Below are 23,639 nucleotides of genomic sequence, written 5' to 3'. Positions count from 1 at the left end.
TTTTAAAATGACTTCACAATGAGAGTTCTGTTGATTGTGCATATGTTTATTTCCTGATAGCTTCCCTAAAGAGGATTAATTTACATGCAAGCAAGTTTTTATGGCCAATAAATAAAGTCATCAATTGGTTAAATTTATGGGGAGATGTAGAAAAGAAATTGAGTTGGAAAAAGCCCCTCATTATTATACTTGTGAATCTTTGAGAACTGGCTGAGCATGCAGAGTTAACCGATAAATGATGCACAGTTGTACTTAACGCCAAAATAGTATATATATACATAACTTTAAAAAAAATCTCCTCGTGGAAACAAAACACTTATTTTCCAAAAGGCTTTTTGATAAAGAAAATTATTAATTAAAATAAAGATGTAGCTTCAGTTTTCTGTATGCTCATATAAAATATAGTCTTTGGTCTGTATCAACAGCCTATAAGCAGAGAGAAGTATCCCAATGTCATTGACAGTAAGTATTGACCGAAACAAGCAGTGGCTTATTTAAATGCATAGGTTACACATTCCTATACATTATTCTACTCATTATCCCCTTTAATCATAATGCATGCTAATGTCATCTGAAGTATCATGGTTGATGCAATATTTAGATTGTTGCTATATAAATTAATATTCTTTTCCATTCAGCTGAATATTTTTTCTTTGTTATTGTCCATTTTTGAGCTGGCTGGCCTTATTCAAAGGAAAATATGACTTTGGAGTACTGAGGCAGTTGAGAGCTTAAGTATTTTGCTTTCAGCACTTTTTAAAAAAAAACAAATCACATGCATCTTTGTTTTCAATTAGGAAGGTGCAGATTTGAGCTGAATCATAAATATTTGGTACAGTTTAATAAGGTTAGTGTGGTGCTAATTTAGAGCCCAATCTGCTAGCCATGTCTACTCAGAAGTAAGTTATATTTCTTTTAATGGGACTTTCAATTAATTGTGCTTATGTTGCTAGCCTTACATCACAATGTTAACGAAGTCTGCTCAGAAGTAAGTTAATCCAGTGGGGTTTATACCAGGAGAGTTGGATTAGTATTGCAGCCTAAGATAGTTTTCTTACTGTAAAATGAATAATGGCCAAATCATTTAGAAATAAACAAGAACTATAGCTAAAAATGCAGTTACAAACTTTTCAGAGGCAAACCAGTCATGTGAGACACATTGTAAAAAGCTACCATAATCAATGAGTGTTGACTGTGAATCAACAAAAACTATTAAGTAAACATTAATAGTGCCAAAAAAGTGTTAGGATAGGGGTGGTAATCTGTAGCCTACAAATTAAATTTGGATCAGTGTCTGGCTTAAGTAAAATTATCATGAAATAAAGGTCCTGAGGCTCCAGTCTATTTGTTTAATGGAAGGGGGAAAAGAGGCTTTTTTGTACTATTGACACTTCTGTTAGCCTGATTTGAAACTTGCATTCCAGGGTAGTAGTGACATTAGGCAGGTATATTATCAAAATGGCAATTTGGTTTGGAATATTACTAATAGTAAGTAAATTACAGTCAAGCTATGGATTTTACAAACTTCATGTTCTTGCTCTTTGTAAAATGTATTTATTTAAAATAAACCTGTTCTTCGTCATGATTATTGGCTGGGGAGAATGGCGAGCGGGGCGGGATATGGTGGCTGTTGAACTTGTGTTTAATTATTTTAATAGCACCATTTAGCAGAATTATATACAAGTGTAATGTGTTGTGTGTGGCTTGTTGTGAAAATCTCTGAGAAGTATAACTGTACACCGTGGCTACCATTTCCCAATGAAAAACTTACAAGTATGCAAATGAATTGTGAAAGAATGTATTCAAGTGTATCTAGATGTTGGGGTGAGAGCATTATTTATTCACTAATGCTTTAAAGCATTATATATTTTTTGGAATTTAAGAGCCAGAACCTACAGGTTGCTTTTGACATGAGATTTGACAACCTTGATCTGTGCTTTTTCTCCATTCCCTCCCCCTTCCCCACCCTCCTAGTCATATATCCCATTTCTTCTGGGAGCTCTTCACTATACAGTTCTTACCTGAAGAAAACCTAGCATTGAATATTGTTCTCCAAGTGTCGTATCCTTCCTGCTACTTTCATACTTGGTAACCAAAGGTCAAGATAGGCCTTTCTGCATGTATGAAATTCTTCCAAGGATTTCCTAAGCAATGGAGGCAAGGAAGAAAGAATACTTCCAAGTGCTTAATGCCACCATTGGAAAGGATTAGCTTTCCTATAATTCAGTGGCCTGTGTTACCGACCTTTTTTTCTTGTGTCTTTTGAAATTATACATTTTTAAAAATTATATGTCCACTTATACATCCAAATTGATCCTCCTTGCTGGATGGGGGAAAGATACCCAAAAATGTACATGCATTCTAAAAGGTACTTCTTTTGAAAGTAAATTCCATTGAGTACGATGGAACTTTTAAAGCAAGTATCATTTCCAAATAAGTATGTTTAGGATAGAGATGTAAATATGTTTATACACTGCCATCATTTTTGAACCAAAATAAGGTTCTGTTTATTACACCAGTTACTTGTGGAGGGATAACCACTGGAAATTGTAGATGTAAAATTAGCCATAACGAGGATATTGACATGATTTGAGACTTAAGTGTTTCTATTACTTAAACATTTCCCCTAGTGCAGTATGTGTTTCATTGTACTGTTATGCAGACACAGTTTCATAAGGCTTTATTACTTTTATGTTTATTAATGAAGGACACAGTGTATATTAATCCATGTACTACATTTAACATGCCTAAAGCATGCTTTTATTTAGAAATATTGAAAATACTATGTAGTAAGGCCCTGAATTGTACTGTTTGATAAAATTCAGCCATAGTTTTACTTCTGATATGTTGGAAATGTTGAAAAACATATTTTCTATTTCCAATTATATATTTAGACATATTGTTTCATTCTTACACATTCTAGAGAGCCAGAATAGATTTTGCATAGAAAAGCGCAGAAGTGAGAACTCTAATTTAGGAATAGTAACTCAGAAGGGAGATTGACATTCAAAGAATAGACCATACTGACTAGATATTAAAAGACATTAGATTACTTGACTCATAATATAATCTAAGGAATTCCATATAGACAAAAATAGTAATTACTGTTGGTAGTATCCCTGAAACCTGCCCATCCCCAATCTCATACTGTTGTTCTAAATGACTTTATCTGAAATGACCAATTTCTGAGCACTATAGCATTATATTCTTAAAAGGGAGGGGACAAAAATTCATAAAATTCCAATTGGCCTGTAAACCAAAAACATCTGTGCTGAAGCAGATTGCTGCTTTTTTTGTGTGTCTAGCCAAAATTGCGCAAAATTGAGAATAGTCAACATGAAAGCGTACAGACACATGTACAAGGCAAAATTACATATTAGAACTGTCTTACAATATTCTTTAAATTCAGGCAACTATCTATATAGTAGTTCCCTTTTCGTGTGCTGTCGGTTTACGCTCTTTCTTTGTTGATGTATCACAACACACATGTTAATCTGCCTTGTCACTATTGATGATTTGTAGCAATCTGAAATTATTAGACTTACTACAGGTATTCCAGACCTCAGTGGTGCACAGAGCATTGTTGCTGCAGCAACTGCCTTTGGCTTGTAGGGAAAGTGGGGTAGCATGTTCTGCATGTTCTCCCCAGGCCTGTTCAAATGCTTCCTGTGATAGATAACTTTCAACTTCTTCAGAGCACAGGTCCACCTTTAACTTAAGCATGCATTTGGGATCAGCTTGTTAATTATTATTCTTTACCATAGATATGTATGGTTGTAGTGCTGCAAGTGTAATTCACCTGAGGTTAGGCTGCAACACGGTCGTAGGTCCCCATCTGCCCAGCTGAAGATAAATGATATATTAAGGATGCCAACACAACATAACACTCATCATAACTAAAAATGTTTAAATTGTTAATATTTTGGCTGAATATTTTGCCCTACCAGCCCCAGTTCCACTTGTATCATAGCCGTTGTTCACAGGACCACACTGCTGGATTTGTTGATTGTGTTGGTTACTAGTATAATAGTTCTGTGCCAGCATAGCTTCATGGGTCGCCTTCTTCAGCCATCTGACGGTGCAAGTTTAACACAGCAAGTTGTGGCATTCCATTGGGGTGTTAGTGACTGATTTGAGTGTTGCTGTAGCAGTGTAGTGACCCACATTACTGACAACCCTTTATTTATGTCTGGAAGGAAATATGAGAATCTTGTCCACAAATTGCTATCTCTCGTGTCAGTATAGCAGGAACTTAACTTCATGAAAATGGTTGAAGAACAATATATATTTTCCACTGTTATGAGCTGAGCCTTCTTTTTCATTGGGTCATACAGGCATCTTTCAATTAAGAGATTTTGTAACTGCCCCCTGAATTGTTGCTGAATTTGTCTGTACTGCGATACATCTAATATGTAAAGATAACATTTGCAATGTTGATCCAGGATTTCTTGAATGGCTTTGTGCTTCCCCTTAATTCTTGGGCTGTAAGCTGCAAGTCTTTACAGCTTAATAACACCAGTTCCTCTGTTACAAACTCTGTGCTGTAATGTTGAAATTCAAAGAATAATACTTGACTCCAAAAGTTAGCTTGTTAGTGCTGTCAGTATTAATGTGGCAATAAATGTAAATGGGAAAACTAAGATGATTTTTGGGTTCCAGTATACTTTGTGACTTGAGTGATTTTCAGTGTAAATAGCATTATATTGGAATGTTATTTTTAAACTGCAAATGCAGTTTAAATCACAGCATGATGTATTTCCCCATATGTATTTTGATTTTTTTTTGTTGTCCCCTGTTGTTTTGTCAAAGGTCAGGATTGGTCCCATTGGGAGGAAAATGTGGTCTTGTGTTTCATTTTTTTGCCTTGGGGTCTACATGCAGCTTAGCAAGAATTATGTATGCCTTATTTGTTCATGTTTTCCTCTGGTTGTGTGCATGTCTGGCGTTTAAATGTACTTAGCAATACTGTCGCTACAAAAAATCTGAAATTCAGGGACTGCAGATTCTTTTAATTTATCTCCTTATCATAATCAAATGGTGAAGGAAAGTTTTAGGAGACCAATGAGAAAGTTTGACAGAAGATGTGAATCTTAGGAAATTGAGAACAGTTGTAAACTTAAAAACTAAAACACCTCCCTCTAATTTAGGCAGGTCGGGCTCTTAGCATGCATCACAGTTCACCTCAAGTATTAGTAATTATGCTAGTTTAGTAATTATTGGAGATGAAAGAAACTCTGTAAGATGTGAATCCTTCTAAACTTCAGTAGCTTTACTTTGAGCCGGAATAATGATCAAGCAGTAGTTAGCTATATGCCTGGGGATTATGTTGAAGCAAAAAGGGGGGGGGAGGAAGAAGACTTGAGCTAAACTTCGAGTATCTTTATTACTATACTTCATAGTTTGCATTTCCATTTAGTATTCCTGCTTTCCAGAGAGAGGACAGAAACTCCATGTTTTGCTCTTATGCTTTGGTATAACAAACAGGGCAAGACATTTTAGACTGATAACATAAAATTTAAACTGTACCACCCTCAGTATTAAATGATGGACAGTTGGGTGCACTTTGGTACCCCAAAATCTGTGACCCGAGGCAGGCTGCATCTCCTTGGCTGGTGGTTGGGGGGGGGGACGGACTATTTGGGATGTCTGCTGATGCACTCACACACTTGGAGCGCAAAAGGGCATTGAAAAGCCTATTTCTTCATTGTGATAGAAGATGGGATTATTCTAACTGAAATGTAGGCATTATTTTATTTAAATTACTATTATTTGCTGGCATTTGTTTGGCATGCCGTGCAAACAAAGTATCAAAGCAAAACAGCAAGATAAAATACAAATGAGTAAAATAAATTGAGGCAAAATAAAAAAGAGAAATGCAACATACAAAGCAAACATTTCCTGAAGAGCTCATCCAACGATACAGTAAAAAGAACAAAACCTGACCCATACCACAGCAGAGGCTAATGATCTCAAGAACTTAAAACTTGAAAAAATACTAAAAGCACATAGGAAGCAGCCTTTATATCTGGATGGACTGTTGTTCATCTAGGTCGGTATTGACTCCTGACAGTCAACAGTTCAACAGGCAGAGGTCTTTTATATCAGCTCCTATCTGGTTATTTTAAAAGGAGATACAGGGGGTTGAAGCACGCAAAGCATGTACAGTACTGTTATCACACAGCTGTCCCTTGCAAATAAATATGTTATCCTTGTACAGTACTTCTAGGTGTTCCCTTTCCCTTTGAAGAAGGCATTTAATCCAGTGAGCTGCTATTCCTCCCCCCCCCCCCACCTTGGGCATTTGTGTGTGTGTGTGTGTGTGTGTGTGTGTGTGTGTGTGTGTGTGTTATTTTTAAAAGTGAAGAAGTGCTGTGGTTTGGAAAATGCATACTTTAGAGTGTGCACAACATATGCAACTACTTTTACCACACTTACTTTAAGTATTTCAATATGGACAATTACCCACTTTTCAAATCTTAAATTGCTAACTTTAATGGAGGGTGGTAGAGTTGGTTAACTTTGCTGGCAAATGGATAACAGTTCTGTTGCTGGCATAGTCCAGATTTTCAATAGTGTTTCATTTTAAGTGAATGTAGTTTTTCAGTAGTATTACCTAGACTTATCATCCTAACTACATATATAAACTTTATTGAGATTTTCCCAATATCGGCACCTCATTTGGGACATAGCAGGAGACTGCTTTTCAAGAGCACAACAAATGTCCAGTTTTGTTCTCAACTATATAAACTTGCATGTAGGCATGGATAAGAATTCTCTGAAGCAGGTGTATTAAAAGCTCCAGAAAAGCCATTTTAATAAGAATGTCAGCATTGCCACCTAATTTTGATACTCTCATCCTTAAAACTTACTTGTCGTCTTAAGTTGTAGAATGCGATTTGGTAGCAGAATTATCAGTACAGAATCTGAGTGTCACCGCAATTTGGATGGTAGTACAGGATTCTCCCAGACCCCAACTGAGCTCTCTTAATTTATTTATTTTCCAGTTTAGAATTATATCTATTGGCTATTCATATCCCTGATAATTTTGCAAATTCTACCCCCCTAAATCTCCCAACACAGAGCATTCATGTTCTTTAACATTAAAGCTTCTGCACCTCTGCTTTACCACATGCCAACACTGATGCTAAGTGGGTGGGGAATGTCCTGGTTGTTCATAGGTTAGGTGAATTTACCTGTGTCTGTGTTTGTATTATAAATATTGTATGTGGCAACGTGTTGCTGAAAAGACCTTTCACTCTGCAACAGTTACTTCTATTTTATTTTATTTCTAAAACTGGTCTGTACAAGAATGTTACTTGAACATCCCTTATACCTTTAGATACATTTTCCAGCTGTAGCCTTTTTATATCTCCTCATTCCTAGATGTCTGTCTCAGTGACGCCCTCTGCCCGCCCAGCCAGGACTTCAGGTCATTCAAAACAGATATGCGCCCCATGTTCCCTCTAAAGATTCTTTTGCACTCTTATGATCAGGGCCCTAAAAATGGGCTAGCTGATCACTGTACGATTGAGCAATAGGTTTTGCAGCAATTAGGTAGCATGCATGACTCCTTTGCAAGATATTGGCCACATTTGCATGGAATGCTAAGATAAACCAGGTTTGTTCTTGGCTACAGTTTGTGGTTAAGAAGGAAAGAGCTTAATCACAAGCCTGGGTTCAGATGACACAGTAAGCCAGACCTTTGCTTTGCTACTGTGCTGCCTCAGCTAATAGAACTAGGCAGGGGCAAAGTGGGTGTGCATTTCTCTCTGGGAGCCATTGTCAAAGCTTTATTTTTAAAACATTTATCAGCAGACGGTATATTTGTATTTTGTTTATTCTTCACATTGCCAAGTATTTATTATTATTACTGACACCTTCTGTTATTTGCATATTGTATTTTAGTGGGTTTTTATTTCATATTATTGGCCTTTAGGAGGTGCTCTTTTGGGAGATTTTTCATTGAGCATTCCTTCCTTTTGTCTTTGTTACTTTGCCCAAGATCTGAAACATGCTTTGTTAACAACACCTGTCTAAGGAACGGGATAATTTGGTGTCAGAGCGACTGAAATTTGTCAACAGTGTCTCTAACTTGGTAGTGGCGCCCGCCCTGTGGAACGCCCTCCCATCAGATGTCAAAGCGATAAACAACTACCTGACATTCAGAAGACATCTGAAGGCAGCCCTGTTCAGGGAAGTTTTTAATATGTGACATTTTAGTGTATTTTTCATTCTTTGTTGGAAGCCGCCCAGAGTGGCTGGGGAAACCCAGCCAGATGGGCGGGGTACAAATAATAAATTATTATTATTATTATTATTATTATTATTATTATTATTAATCTTTTTAATGGTTTCTACTGTGATAATAATCATCTTCTGTTTTTGTATTTCACATTGCATTCTGACCGCACCTGTTCAAGGACACTAGGATTTAAAAATGCTTCTAACTGTAACTCGTTTTGTTTTGGTGGGGTGGGACTGTCATTTTTGTTTTAATGAGTGGAAGATTAGGTATATATATATGGATTGAGTTTTGTGATCAGTACGAGAAAATATATATGCATTCGGGTTTAAAGGGGAGAGAGGATATGAATGTGAATAGTAAGAGGAAGTATAGTACAGGAATACCTCAGAGATACTGAGGGTTCAGTTCAGCAATAAAGCAACTTACACATCACCCCCAGGCATATAAAAGTTATGTTTACACTATGCAGTGGTACTTCAGGTTACATATTCTTCAGGTTACATACGCTTCAGGTTACAGACTCCACTAACCCAGAAATAGTACCTTAGGTTAAGAACTTTGCTTCAGGATGAGAACAGAAATTGTGTAGTGGCGGCGCAGCGGCAGCAGGAGGCCCCATTAGTTAAAGTGGTGCTTCAGGTTAAGAACAGACCTCCAGAACGAATTAAGTACGTAACCAGAGGTACCACTGTACTGTCTTATATAAGAGTGCCTATGACTGCTTACCTTTTGTTGTACCTCCTGTTTGGGGGAAAAAGCTGGTTTGGTTGAAGATGTGAAGCAGGAAGGGGTTTTGAGTTGGAAGAGGGCCAGGGAGGAAGGTGGTTAAAACCATTCCTCCATTCGTGTTTCTCCAATATGCAGTGTAGCCCTCTAAGCTTGCTTTCACGTATAACCCTTATGCTTTTGTACACAGAGTGGTAGTCAGCTAGGTTTTACTCACAGTAGACCTATTGAAAGTTACGGCCATAACTGAGTCATGTTCATTAATTGCAGCAGGATTTCTGTAAGTAAAAATACCACTCATAGTTTGCCCTATAAACCAGGATGCTTCATATGTATTTTCTGTGATTTAGGTACCACTAATTATACTTTATTTGTCAGTGTCAGAAGAGGAACACCAATGAATCAATAAAATTGCCCTTACTTTTATCTTGTCAGATGCAGGTGATCAGGGCAGGTGTAAGAACAGAAGAACCTTGCTATATCAGGCCAAAGCCTATTTAGTCCACTATCCTGTTCTCACAGTGGCCAGCCACATGCCTGTGGGAAGCCCACAAGCAGCCTTGAACTGAAACAGTACTCTCCCCAGCTGTGATTCCCAGCAACTGATCACTATCTCATAGTCATGCTGTACCTCTATAGTCTCATTTTTAAAGCAGTTTTATTTTTAACTTCTTTCCTAATGATTCCTATAATGGAATTTAGCTTTTCTGCAGCCGTCAGATCTTGGTTTCAGCATTTTTTGGTTAAGCTGCCTACCACTACCCCAAGATTTCTTACCTGCTTAGCTGTGTGAAATGTGTTCTGTATACAGAAACTGAATGTGAATACCTTAGAACGGCCAAAAGGTCTGATTAGGTCCTTCAGACCATTTTGGCCAAACCATGCCCACCTGCTCTGCACCTGACATCATATATGATATAAAGAGTGGGTCAGGAAAAGTTGAGGTTTGGCCAAAGGGAAGTGAAGTGTTTGGAAAAACGGGTCAAATCCCATCTATCAGTGGATTGCGAAGATTTCAAAGCACAGCACAGGCTCCTTGTAACTGAAAATCAGCTGATAGGGACTTACAAGGGAGCCTCTTTGAAGGCAGGTTCCCAGTGCCAATGAGCTGATTGATCCTGAAACTACATCTTACAATGAGATTGCAACCTCCTTTGCACTTGGAGACAGGTGCTGGTCAGCTGACATCAATAAGATATCCCATGATTGAACAATGGGTGGGTCTTGCTCATCTGCCAAAGTTGTCCTGTGCATGGGTGTGGAGAATAGGGATCTCGCTCACTGGCTTGATCCAGTTCCCCATCTCTACACAGGGCTATGATGAGAGAGCAAATGAAGTACAAACATGTGGAAATAAAGCTTAGGATCTTTAAACATAAACTCTGCTTTCTGCAGGGATCAGCTGCCCAGTTGCTCAGCCTATTCAGGTATAGTTAGCTGCAAGGGGCCAGAAAACTTTACTTCCACAAACTTCCTTAGGTCATCTTAGCCTAAGATCCAAGCCAACATGCCTAGAGCACACTGTTCTCAGGTTGCTGCAGTAATGCCTTCTGTTTTATCAAGCCACATTTCCAACCATGAGTCCTGCTGGTGTTTGCTGATGCAAGTTTAGAGTCCTTGATTCACCCATAACTACATTGGCCATTGAAAGCTCACAAATTTGCCACTCCTTTCTTAACTTACTAAAATCTGATTGCGGTAGAATGTAAATGGGTAAAGGAAGAGCCATATATACAGTTATATATACATATACAGTTGTACTTTGGGTTACAGACTCTGCTAACCCAGAAATAATACCTCGGGTTAAGAACTTTGCTTCAGGATGAGAACAGAAATTGCGCATTAGCGGTGTGGCGGCAGCAGGAGGTCCCATTAGCTAAAGTGGTACCTGTTTCAGGTTAAGAACGGACCTCCAGAACGAATTAACTTCTTAACCCGAGGTACCACTGTATGCCAATTTGAGCCCCTTCTAAGAAAGTTGTGTGTATAAATAAAACAGAGCTTTTTAATAATCGTATTTTCAGTTTATATTCTACCTTTTCTCCCAAAGGAGATCAAAGCGGCATACAAGGCTGAGGTTTGCCATGGTAGTGTTGTATTCTTCCGAAGCCCCATCAAGTGCTGGTTTCCCATTTCTATTACAAGAGCTAAATTGTTTCACATAAATTAACTCCCTCACCATGTTAATTAAAGGCAGTATCATGGCAATAGCAACAAGTCCTGAATTTTCTAAATAATTAAACACACTCCTCTTCCATATAAAACAATGTACATATGCTTAATTAACTCATAGATCTAGCTGATAAATCCACAGTTTGTGATCCACCAATCTGAACACACCTGAAATGGATCTTATTGTGACCTGACAAGAACTTGACAGGTAGTGAAGTAGCTAAAGCAGAGTGTATTGAGCTACTGATAGGGTGTCATAAGTTGCTGGTGGGCTTTGCTGATCTTAGCTGTGCAGGACTGATAAGATTTTTGACTGTAGGTAATATGAATAAGTTTGCTGTGCGTGCGCGAACGTGTGAAGAGATTTATGTGTATACTTATTTCATTGCTGAATGGGTGGTTTTTGTGTTTCCTTATGACAGTGTTTTGATGCTGAAGGTATCTTTTTTATAAACTGCTAACCTACCTTTCTTGATTAAAGCAATGCATTTAACAGACAGGTGATGTTTTCCATGTCATGGTCATTTTTCAACCTCAACACATGACGTTTACCAAGATACTTGTGATTTTATTGTAACCAATTAATCCATTTGTCATTCACTTAAAAGCAAAACAGTTAGTTGCTTGAAATATCTTTAATTGGTTGAAACCCTAATGACAATCAACTTCAGCTTGTGTGGTTCAGTGGATAGAGTATTTTGGGGGAATCCAGAGAACATTAGATGCTAATTAAAATAGAACCCAACTGTGTGCTTAAATTCCATACATCTTAATGGGATTTGAACTGACCTAATTTCTTCTGGGTAGTATCCTGTGAACTTGTTGGTTAGCCTTGGCTACATAACTGGTTTTTAGTCTTGGGGCACGTATCTGTTTTCAGCAGAAGTTTCTTCAAGGGATTGGAGTAGTAGCAAGTTCTTCCTGAGGAGTTCTACCATGCCATTTTCAAGGCCCGCATCTTCTCTAATAACAGCAGCCATGGACTTCTTAGTCTTATCCTTATGGGTGAGTCTGTGATAGGATCTCCCCAGCTTGTGGCTGGGCTGGCTGAGTTGAAGACCTGTGTTGGAGAAGCAGATTGGGGCCTTCAAGGACCTGCCAGTTTGCCTGATGTGATCTTAACATAAATAATTGTGAAACCCTTAAAACATGAATAGACACGAACACACTGAACACACTGAAGTACTACTAAATGTACTAAAGGAATCTAACCAAAAGTATATCCATGGTGCAAAACCTTTAAGCTATCCTTTCAACTATGTTTGTAAGTATAGCTCACTATGCTGCTCATAAAATTACTACTATAAAACAGTCTCATCAGGCTGTGAATATCCATCTCAGAGTTCTTTTTTTGGGGTGGGGTCGGGGATGCTAACCTGATAGTTCACAGTTTAGTTCTTAAGGTAAAGTAATATGTATGAGAGGAGAAATCATGCCTCTAAACTGAATATGCATCACTTGAAGGGAACAGGCCGACGATGCCACCAAGGGAGTAGTAGTAAGTGGAATTGAGCCTTCAAATTGTAATTTTTTTTAAAAAAATATTTATGAAAATATTTATGAGAGTTTGGTGTAATTCTAGCGGTATCTGGTCTTGGTTATTGGCTTTGTTAATGTTCTTGTGTGGCATGAGAGTCGCTCTATATTCATTTTAGAAATATATAAGACCTTTTAAGTTCTTCTTTTAACACCTTTTTAAAAGAAAAATATTCAGAACCTGATCCAACAGTTTGTTCCTAGTTTGAAGTTGAGTGCAGAGTCTTACATATTCAGCAAACGTATCGTGTGAGAGCTGTGTGCGCATTAAATGTACTTGGAGTTTTGAACCAGAACTGGACTTGATTATTCATTAATACAGATATGATCCAGTGCAATTGTATTTTGGCCATTTCTTCCTGGAGTACAGAATAAGAGTATATGTTTTATGTGCCTAGTGGTTAGGTAGGATTAGGGAACAAATAGCATATAGAGAAGAATTACATGGCTTGTTTATTGCTTAAGGGTGAAAAGTATTTTAAATTCATTGTCTTAGTCCAGGATGGCAGAAAAGACTGGCAACTCCTTGAACGCTTGCTACTGTCTCAACCACCACTCCTTTACAACTGGCAACTTTAAAAAAAATGGGCATTCTGTGTCTGTGTGTATAATTGTTGTCACCTTATGAAGTAGGCTATGATCTGGACTTCATCTAATCCAGGAAAGCCCCCTGAATTTCTACAGACATGGCTCAGCCGTAACCAAGTCCCTGCTTTTAAACGCTGGGACTACCCAATAGAGTTGAACACCCCCTCCCCAGTGCCCCACTTTATTTCCTTATAGATTATTAACAGGTGGTTACACTGCAAGCCCACACCAATGTGAAACACATATTTTGTATCTCATTCAGCATTGCTTGGTCAAAATCTGAGAGAAAACCGACAGCTTTCAAAAGCAGCTTGCTCCTTTGCTCAAGATTTCTAGTTCTGAGTCAAAGAACTCTCAAGACATATGTCCATCTTAAATTGCATTTTTGCATATTATTGTGCCTTCAAATGGTTATGTATTCTGATGAAACTTAACAGTATCTGCTCCATTGTCAATTGATCAGTCCTTCCCTGGATGTCAATACCAGCCATTTTGCTACTAAATCAGCTCTGCAATACACAGCCACCTTTACTTATAACCTTATAAGACCCAAATTGTTGAAATATGCCCTAAACCAAGGGTAGCCAACATAGTGCCTCCAGCTGTTGGGATTCCCAAATTCCATTAGCCAAAGCCATCATGACCAGAGATGATAGGATGCAGCCTAAAAACATGTGGAGAGCATCATATGGGTATCCCTGCCCTACACCTAGAACTACGGATGATAACTTTTAAAGAAACCACCATATGGTTAATAGGTAAATTTCTATCAACGCTAGTTAATGTTAGCTAGTATTGTGGCCAAAGTAGCTAAATTTTAGCCATGTTTCAGTCTGCAGCAGCGAAGGGGCAGGGTAAGTGTGTCTGCTCTAAATTCCTAGTCCAGAAATAAGGGATTGGAAAGATTTGGCATGTTCCTGCTTCAACACTGCTAGTGTGGTCTGCTTTGTTTGGGTCCTTGATCCTGCCGTTAAGCCTCACGTCAAGCTCTGTTTTCAGTGAGTTGCAGTTTTGCATTAATCAAGAACCCTGATTTTAAACAGTGAAATATTCTCATCTCCCATTCAACATCCTGAAAGTGAGGAGAGTTAACATATATTTCCTGTTCTTAAGTGTCTTTCTGGAATGTGTCTTCTCTCTTTGAAGGGTGGATGGGGTGGGTGGGGGGCAGTCTGTGCCTCTTATTAGCTTTACATGCACAGAGGCAGAGGAGAGAAAATGCATAAAGATACCTCCCGAAATTACTGTAATTTGTAGATGCTAAAATAATGGCATACACATATCACTTCTGTTCTGTCTGGATAGCTCTGTAAATTGTGTATTGATTATGCTAATCTGCCTAGTGTCTCTATTACTTGTCTGCTGATACTACTCAAACATGCAGATTGAATGCATTTCCCCCCCTGCAAAGTTGTCATTCTTGTGGGAAAAGACTTGTGTAAGATGGGTGAAAAGACCAAATAACTTCTAATTTTTATGCATAGAAGGGTTTATAGAATAACTATTTATTGAACTGCAGGAAACGCAAAATGCAAGTCACCCCCTCTCTGCCCCCCAAAAAGAAAGAAAAAAATGAGGACAGTTGTCTTAGGTTAAAACCTTTCCTCCTCTTCTACCTCCCAGCAACTATTGTTGCTGTATTAGGCTTATTTTGTTTCACGTTCCTTAAGGAAACCATTTTAGGAAGGGTACTAAATCAATAGCAATCTATTTTTATAGTTTATTTTGGGATGTGTGGCTTCTCTCTTACTTTGTTTAACAAGCCGAAAATGGCCTCAGTCATTCAGGGCAGTAGGTATCTCTAAAAAAATTATTAACCTGCCTCGTGAAAAAGAAAATAAGACTTTTTTCAATTATCCAAAGCTTTTATTTTTATTATAGTTTGTAGTAGTATAAATACAATAAATCACAGCCTTTGTTCTCAAGGATTTGTTGTAAAGTGTACATTCACATTCTTGCTGTGTTTGTACAACTTCACAGTCACCCATTACTTCCCTTATTAAGTCTCTAATGCATTTTTTTGCCATTGGCCACTACTTTCCTAATGCGGAACAAAGCTGGCTCTCATTTAAGAGGCAGCTTAGTGAATTGCAGAGTATGTTGTTATAAAATGAAGGAGGAATAATGAATTTTGTTCCCTGGGCTTTATCAAATTCCTGCTCATGTTTAGAGGCCATCCCATTTTCATAGCTTGCTCCCTGAGGGGCCCTTTCATAGCATGCTCCACAGGGGACCTTTTCAGTCTGCCAGACTATTGCTTTAGCGCTGAAACCAAAAGCGCACGAGAGAGAGAGAGAGAGAGAGAGAGAGAGAGAGAGAGAGAGAGGTGCACCCTCCTCAAAGCAGGCGCTACTGGGCACTGAAGAATCCTAGGCCAACACTGTTCCTGGGCTGCGGCAATCTGCTTCAAGTCTATTATTGGCCTTCTCATTCTCACCTGCTACAGTTCAGATTTGGGCACTGGGGCTACTGTACTTCACAGGTATCAGGAGTGATTTTTTAAAAAAGCATATCTGATCATGACAGAAGAACTCATTCACATTCTGAGTGGCAGTTGTGCTTCGCTCCTCTACGCAGAAAGAGTAAAGGCAAGGGGGCATCTGAAACATGCAGCGGCGATGGTTCCCTGGCACACGTCTACCATGCGTTCCTGAGCGTTTGAAGCTCTTCTACCCTTTGTGCTATGTGTGTACATGCACCAGAACTCTGGTCTGTGCATTGACTGTGCCTGTAGTATTGCAAAAGAGAATCAAGGAACAGTGTTGGCTTCTCCCTACAATCCTTTTCCATTGCGATTACTTTCTCTGCCTTTGTCTTTCCCAAAGCACGTCTGGTGCAGTATGCCTTTAGTTGCTTCTGTTTCATTAATCCCCAAACTACCTACTTTCCTTCCTTTCCCCCCAACCTTGTTCTGTGTGTTTTGGAAGAGATAATTGCCTGTTCTGTGCCCTGTAGGATACCATCTACATTTCAGCACTAAGCCAACATTGAGTAGTGGTGGCAGTAGCAGCACTATCACAATAACATTTTGCAAACTTCTTTTTTTTTATTGAGATTGAAAAACCACTGCTAAAGCAAACTTACCTTAAGGATGATGCAGTGTGTTTTGTGTTTTGATAGGACTAATTCAGCTTTACTTATTTATTATTTGCTTAGTGCTGAAATGCTTTTATATGATTAATCTTGTAAGATAAGGCATGAGAAATTGAAACAACAGCGACCAGTACTAAACAGTGAGCACGAAATTCATTTTACAAAGGCCACTAACTTTGTGGTGGTCTTAATGAGCGAGGTGGCAGAGCAGCAGGGCATGTGCTTGCTCCATTCACAAAAAAGTGTGCCATGCCATGAAGTGACTACTCAAAAGTAGAAAAAACAACAACTGCAACACATGACCCAGGGTATGTGTCTCCCCACTAACCCCATGCCAACATATGAAAGATACTCTACTGGTAACACCTCTAAGATCACAGTGCATTGCATATTCTTGCAGATTATAAACCTTTGCTGTAAGAGCTTCAGAAAACTGGATGGAATTCTTCCTGTGTTAGTATCTCAGGCAAAGAAGAGAGCAAACTGCAATTCTTTTGTTTTGGATGGAAAGTGGGGGGAATTATTTAGCACGCAGCTGACTTCCATCTTGTGTGCAGTGAAACACATTGGAATTCTAAAGCCATTTTTTGGCTTCAGGCAGACTTATGGCATTATGGTATGATGGATGAAGGCCTATCACTCTGCAGCCTTTGGTGTGGTTGATTAGCAGGTGCTAGTGATTAGTTGACTGTTGTGGACTGAATTACTTATAGACATTCTGTTTCATTGTTTAGCAGTGTTGGCCAGTGCTGGCAGTATTTGGATTTCATTGGGGCACTCTCTTTCTCTCTCTGTTTATTTAGCAAAATTGTGTCTTTTGTCTCCAAAGTTGTTCAAGGCAGCTGTTAACTATTGCTCCAGTGCAGCCAAGTATTAAGTGTATTGTATTGTTTGTTTGTTTGTTTACCGAGGGAACTGAGAAAACTGATTATAGTCCACACTTAACAGTTTTTAAAATGTGTTTCCTGAAGGACACACAAACAGTAATAGAAGAACAGTAGTCCCTCTCATACCATTTTTCTGTATCTTTGTATGCATGCAATACAGTGTGAGTGCCTTTCTAGCCAGGTGCGCTGTGCAGTTCTAAGTTCAAAAGGGAACAATGAATAACAGAGGTGTTGGTGTTGTTGCCTTTGAAACTTATAGTTCTGCTGCCGGCTCATGTTGCCCCCACATTTCCCCTTGATCTATCTTTAGGAATCAGTTCTTCTAGCCCACTGCCTTTCACTGGTTTAATTGTTATTCATTTTGAGGAGGACATAACCATTTTAGGAAGATGCACTGAAGCATATAAACACAAGGATGAAGTCAGCACAACATACCTGTAGCAGCTAGCCATGTTTTGGCAACGCTTGGTGCTCTGTTCCTGAGGGTTAGCTTCAGTAACTTTCCAACAGCCAAATTTGGAAGTACGGACAAAGGTTAACAAGATCTTAACAATTGCTACCTAACCCACATCCGTCACCGCAGGCAGGATGCGAAAACCACAGCAGCTATTATTAAAAAATTGTGGCGTTGTCAAGCTAACTGCTAAGCTCATTTTTGCAATTTGGGCCTTTTGAAGAGGTTTTATATCAAACATTGTGGCATTATCTTTTGAGGGGCTTTTTCAAAATATCATGTAGGATAATGTCTGAACAGACATCTTGGCCAAACTTTGTATCTACTTAATAAGAGAGATTTCCCATCACCTTATATGTTGAACCTTATGTTTGTTGCAAACAATAGAAATCAGAACAACATTGAAGTATTTTTAAAATATTTACCTAAATTAGAGATAATATCGCTCAAGTCTTTGGCATTATAATGAGTGGGATTCAACTAACTTATGTTACTCTGCTGTACAGTGTGCAGTATAGTTTGATTCTACAATTCCTTGTAGAATATAAACAAAAGTTTGCTTTGTTCATTTATTTTAGAAAACCATAAAGAACAGAACCTTTGACAAAAAGGAGAATGACACCCTGAGAAATGCTGTCTCACTAGTAATATACTAACTCTTAGGTCTGATTTGGAGATAACAAATCATGCCTTTAACAGAACAACCAAGTGTGAGCCTCATATTCTCCTGTTTCTCCTTTGCCCTCATTCATGCCTTAAGTTAGGCCAGTGGTGAGCCAACATTGGACCCTCCAGATGCAGCCGGACTACAGCTTTGGCCAGCATGGCTGGTGGCCAGGAATGATGCCCAGCAATACATTTAGCTACAGTATTCTTTGCCCTATAAGACGCACCAGACCATAAGCCGCACCTAGTTTTTGGAGGAGGAAAAGAAGAAAAAAAATATTCTGAATCCCAGAAGCCAGAACAGCAAGAGGGATCTGGCTTCTGGGATAGCCTCTTGCTGTCCTGCCTTATGGGATAGCCGCGTGCAGCCTCTCCTGGGCAGGGGGATGCAGGCAGAAGCGGGATCGCTTGCTGTCCTGGCTTATGGGATAACCGCTCGAAGCCTCTTGAGGGCAGCGGGAGGAAGGCTGCCCCAAAGAGCCGTGCTCCCTTTAAAGAGCACGCAGAGCTCTTGGGGGCTTTTCCCCGAGGTGGGAAAGTGTCTTATAGAGCGAAAAATACGGTATATTGCCTGCACCTCAGGTAGGCAAATTTGAAGCTTTCAGCCATAGTTTGTAACAGTCCATAGTTTTTCATTCCATTCAAAACCTTACTTGGGTCAAATAGGAAACTGCTTTGTTACAAATTGTGATGACTGAAAACTTTAAATTCCCTTCCCCTTGTGCTCAAAGAAGTGATGGGGAGGCAAACGTGCAGAAGCACTGGGCTCATAGCTCCTCCCTCTCATAACAGTAAACCATGGTCTGTCAGTATGTCTGAGTTGAGCCTCACACTGCCTACTGGCCAAAAACCCAACAGCTTCCACACATTTGGCCCAATAGCTACTACAAAACATTTTGCAGAACAGCAGCAACTGTTTGTCCCTGTTTCATCATCACAGTGTGGATCAAGAAAGAGTTAAAATAAGTAATTAGTTGTGCCCAGGAGCCACCAGTGGGAGAGAAGTAGAAGCAAAGTGAATTTTGGATCCTGCTGAACTTCTGAATATTTACTCTGTTGGAATAAAATGGGCTAAATTCTCTTCTAAGTGGGACTGCTCCAAGCATGCCAAAAATGTCACCACTGTTCTTGACAAACTCACAGCATTTATTTTTTGAATGCTCTTATTAGAGCTTCCCACCGCTTGAGTCTAATTTTGTGCAGCGTGAAGGGAGGAACTCCCAGGGCAAGGAAGGCTTCTGTGCATCATCCCAGTTTGAAGCAACCTAGGCTCAGGGGGAGGTTTCCCTCACCTGCATCTCTGGGAAAGGGACCCCTAAGTTGAAGAGAGCCCCACTAGGTTCTGAATGTCACAGGCTGCTCCACATCTCTTGATCTTGTTATGATGGAGTATAGACAGTTTAATCCGCCATAGTGGAACCCTTCACCCGCCTTTTCTGTGCTTCCGCCAGATCTCTTGGATGGGCAAAGAGATTTGGGAAGTTTTGAATGACTTGCTAGACTGCACAGCCCTTTCAGAAAGGGTAACAGGGAATGGCTAACACAGAGATTGACTGTGCCTGCACTACTCACTTTCTATGGGGAGACTTCACCCCCAAACAATCTGCGTTCTTTTCCATCTTGTTTTATCGTGGTACTCTCAACTTCTGCTCTTTGTGATGCTCCTTTTAACGTTTCTCAAAATAATGGGGCGGATGAGGATGGGTGTAGTGGATGGGGATGGGTTCAGAGAGCTTGCAGCTGTCTTCCCTCCAGCATGGCAATCCTATGGCTGTGGCAGGCAGTGACAACCCCAAAATATTTGAACAGAAGCTACCCAGGCCAAAAGTGTGTGTATGTGTGCATGTGCACATGCATGCTTATGCAATGGGACTGAAATAAATGGGATTTCTCTGCCCCAGGTTGAAGTGGGATCCTGTGAGTTAGAATGGCAAGGACAGGAACTCCGTGGCTAAATCTTCTTAATTGTATTTTACAACGCTCTACATCATGGCTGGGGAACCTTTTCCAGCACAAGGGCTGTGTTCCCTCGTGGAGAACCTTCTGTGGCTGCCTGCCAGTGCTGGGCTGGACCAGAGGCAAAAGTGGACAGAATAATGGATGTTACTCTTACCTTTTACTGTATTTTTCGCCCTATAGGATGCACCGGCCCATAGGACGCACCTAGATTTTTTTGGGGGGGGGGGAGAATAAAGGAAAAAAAATATTTCCCCCCCCCCGAGCTTCCCCCGACCGCAGCCCCCAGAACGGGACCCAGAGCGATGCCAAAGCTCCGTGCAGCTTTGGCATCGCTCTGGGAGCTTGCGGGGCTAGGGGCGGGGAAAGCCCTCTGCCAGCCTCCAAACCAGGTCGGGAGACAGCGGGATGGCGTGCTGCGCCTCCCCGCTGTCCCCTGAATTTGCAGGGCTGGCGACGGGGAGGAGCAGCTTCTCCCCCCCGCCAGCCTTCTAACCAAGTCGGGGGACAGCGGGATGGCGGCATTCTGCCTCCCCGCTGTCCCCCGAGCTTGTGGGGCTGGTGGTGGGGCTCTCCAGGCTTCAGCGAAAGCCTGCATTCGCCCCATAGGACGCACACACATTTCCCCTTTATTTTTGGAGGGGAAAAAGTGTGTCCTATAGGGCGAAAAATACGGTATATTGGAGGCTGTCTCCAGCCATGCTAAAGTTAGTGGTTGACACAATTGTGGACAGTGGTTAGACACTGCTGCTCACCAGACCAGCTGAAAACTGAGTCATTGCCGCTTACCAGGGCAGAGAGTGGGAGGTGCGAGGTGGTGGGGAGCTCAGCACTGTGCAAAAGCAGCAGGGCTCCTGCAGGCGCATTTGCACAACGCCAACCAACTTGCCGCCCCGCCCCCTAATTCTTTCATCTGGTAAGCTGCAAAGACTCAGCTGTCAATAGGTCAGGTAAGCATCACTGCACTGTCCATTACTGTACACACACACAACACAGCATCCATGCAAGCAGGAGGTATCGCAGTTCAAGCCCATATTCCAGTGAGGCAATACATAAAGAATGAATGTATGGAGCAGGGGGTGGAGTGGGACATGGCCTGGGAAAAGATTCCCAAGGGCTAGAAAGAGAGGTATGGAGACACATCTCTGGCCCTCAGGTATGAGTTTCCCCACTCTTCTCAACATCATTCTCTTACCATTAGATCCCACTCCACCCCCAATTTCTCTTTTAATGGTTGTTTCCATAGAGTAGCTAAAATCACAGTGCAGCATAAAAGTTGTACCAGGGAATAATACCGCTTAATGTATAATGCCTCTATGGAATCCTTGTCTTATTAAATACCTACTAGTATCACATCCAGCCTGTGAGACTTAAATATCTAACTAAGCAAGCGTTTATATTTTTTGCCAAGACTTTAAGACCACTCCTCAGTAGAAGCTTGATAAACTTTTAAGTCCCCACTCCTTAAACCTTAAATCGCCACCTCTTTGGAATGGAAGAAGAGGACTGTTCTCTTCCTCCTGTCCATTTAGAGCTGGAGCTTGATGGAAGAGTCTTTTTAAAAGAAAAAAGAAAAAAAAAAGAGTGGCAATTCTCCTTTATCTTGAGTCACATCCTTTACAAATTGCTCTAGTGCCTGACACTGTTGCTACAGCCAAATGCAAATTACAGGAATAGCTACAGTGCAACTGACCACAGCCCAGTCAAAATGGCAAGGGTAGCTGCAGTCACAGCTCCCCAGTTATGATGAATACACTCGATAGATAACTTTCGTATTCAGAGTCCTAGATATTAGGATTCTGATAGATTTTATTTTATTTTTGATATTTTTTAAGTGGTAGTGAAATTCCAGATTGATGGTTTAAGAATGCTCTTGCCCTTGTGCTTACAGGGGCTACTACGGTTGGTGGAGCTTTTCAAGTAAGAACGCAGTCAAAGACGGATTCCCTTCTGCAAGGATTTATTTGGCTTCTGATGCACAACATTTTTTGAGTTGTCCCATAAAGCCACTTATCCAATGGACAAATAGATGCATTGAGATTCCGTTTAAAGCCTGGCTCCTTTTCAAATAGATCTTTTGTTAGGCAGAATTTCTTTTTATTTATCATGGAGTGGGAACATTGATGGCCTTAAGAATGGAAGGTAGCGATATGTGTTTGGAATACAAATAAGGCACTTACCTAATGGATCATTTTTCGTTTTGTTTGTTTGTTTTTTACCTTTCCTTGACAGTAGAAGAAAATGAATCGGAGGACCAGGGAGGTGTGGGACAGTCAGCTGTGCAGACAGGTAATGCTGAATTCCTACATTTATTTTGCTTGTCTTGGAACAGTGTGAGAGATATTGAGTCCACTCTTACCTGATTGAACTACAGCTCAAGTATTTGGAAGGAAGAAAAAGCCCGTCTTTCCATTTCTCTCTGTTCCCCAAAGGCCTCCTAGCTTCCCAGGATCTCTCTCTTTCCCTCAACCAAGAGGGCTTCAGTTTGATGGATGGATGACCGTCTTCCGGAAATATGGACCCTTTAATATCCACGATGCCTTATTTGTAAGCAGGAATCCACACTAGCTCCCAGCTAATCACAGCTCTTTGAAAGAAACTTTTCATATGAAACGACAGTTAGGCTGTGAACCAGACCTCAGCTCAAATCCATTTTTTCGGCCCATTTATATTCCAGTAGCCCTTCTTCCCCTCACAATGTCTTCCCCACCCACACAGCAGATCTGTCAAGCCACTTTAAAAAAACTTCCGGAAGTTTGAAAACGGTGTGGGAGTTTGGCAGAAGGAAGGGACTGAAATGGGAATTAGCTTGTGCATGCCGATCTGGCGCATGCACACTTCTGGATTGTGGCCAGTATCTCTACAGGCTAGTTGCTTTCATAAACGAGTGTATAGTTAAAATCTTAATCCGTTGAATTTCTTAGCAGCCACTGATCCCTACATTTAAGTCACTGGGAGTTTTGTAGCTAAATCCTTAGTTCAACCAGCAAGATTTTAGGTTGGAAATCTGACCTGTTCATTATAATGAACAGCTATAAGGGGGTTAATAGCATGTTGTTGGTTACAGTGGTTCCCTTTTTATTTTTATTTTTTTGCTTCTGGTCTGAAAAAAAATACTTGGTTTTTACAGTTTAAGGAATGATTCAGTCTTTTGGTATATTTGACTACTTATTCTGCGAAGTAATAATTAAATAGCTTTTGCTCAACGAAATGATCATGCTCTATGCTCTATTGATACTTGCTTATGGATCTTTAGATGAGGGTCTCAAGAAAATCCTAAGGGGAAATTCTGCTTTCATTGATTGTGTTTTACTTA

The 23,639-nt window shown here is 40.2% G+C and overlaps 1 protein-coding gene across 9 annotated transcripts in view; it reads left to right on the top strand.

Annotated features, from left to right (window-relative positions):
- The window catches only part of ZNF521 (zinc finger protein 521), a 300,677-nt gene that overhangs the window by 4,060 nt on the left and 272,978 nt on the right, over positions 1 to 23,639 (top strand). For 6 of the 9 annotated variants that reach the window (XM_079982617.1, XM_079982610.1, XM_079982612.1 and 3 more), the window contains one exon: positions 22,556 to 22,612. The exons of 2 other annotated variants lie outside the window; for them this stretch is intronic. Coding sequence is in view for 6 of the 7 variants with exons in the window: in XM_079982610.1 (XP_079838736.1) it covers positions 22,556 to 22,612 (57 nt within the window). In the remaining variant the exon portion in view is untranslated. The remainder of the gene's footprint in view (positions 1 to 22,555; positions 22,613 to 23,639) is intronic. One more of the 9 variants, XM_079982611.1, reaches the window with a different exon arrangement.

Source organism: Podarcis cretensis, assembly GCF_951804945.1.
Source record: "Podarcis cretensis genome assembly, chromosome: 7".
NCBI classification, from domain to species: Eukaryota; Metazoa; Chordata; class Lepidosauria; order Squamata; family Lacertidae; genus Podarcis; species Podarcis cretensis.
Note: the sequence above shows the minus strand (reverse complement) of the source record. Positions and strands in the feature narration are given on the sequence as shown.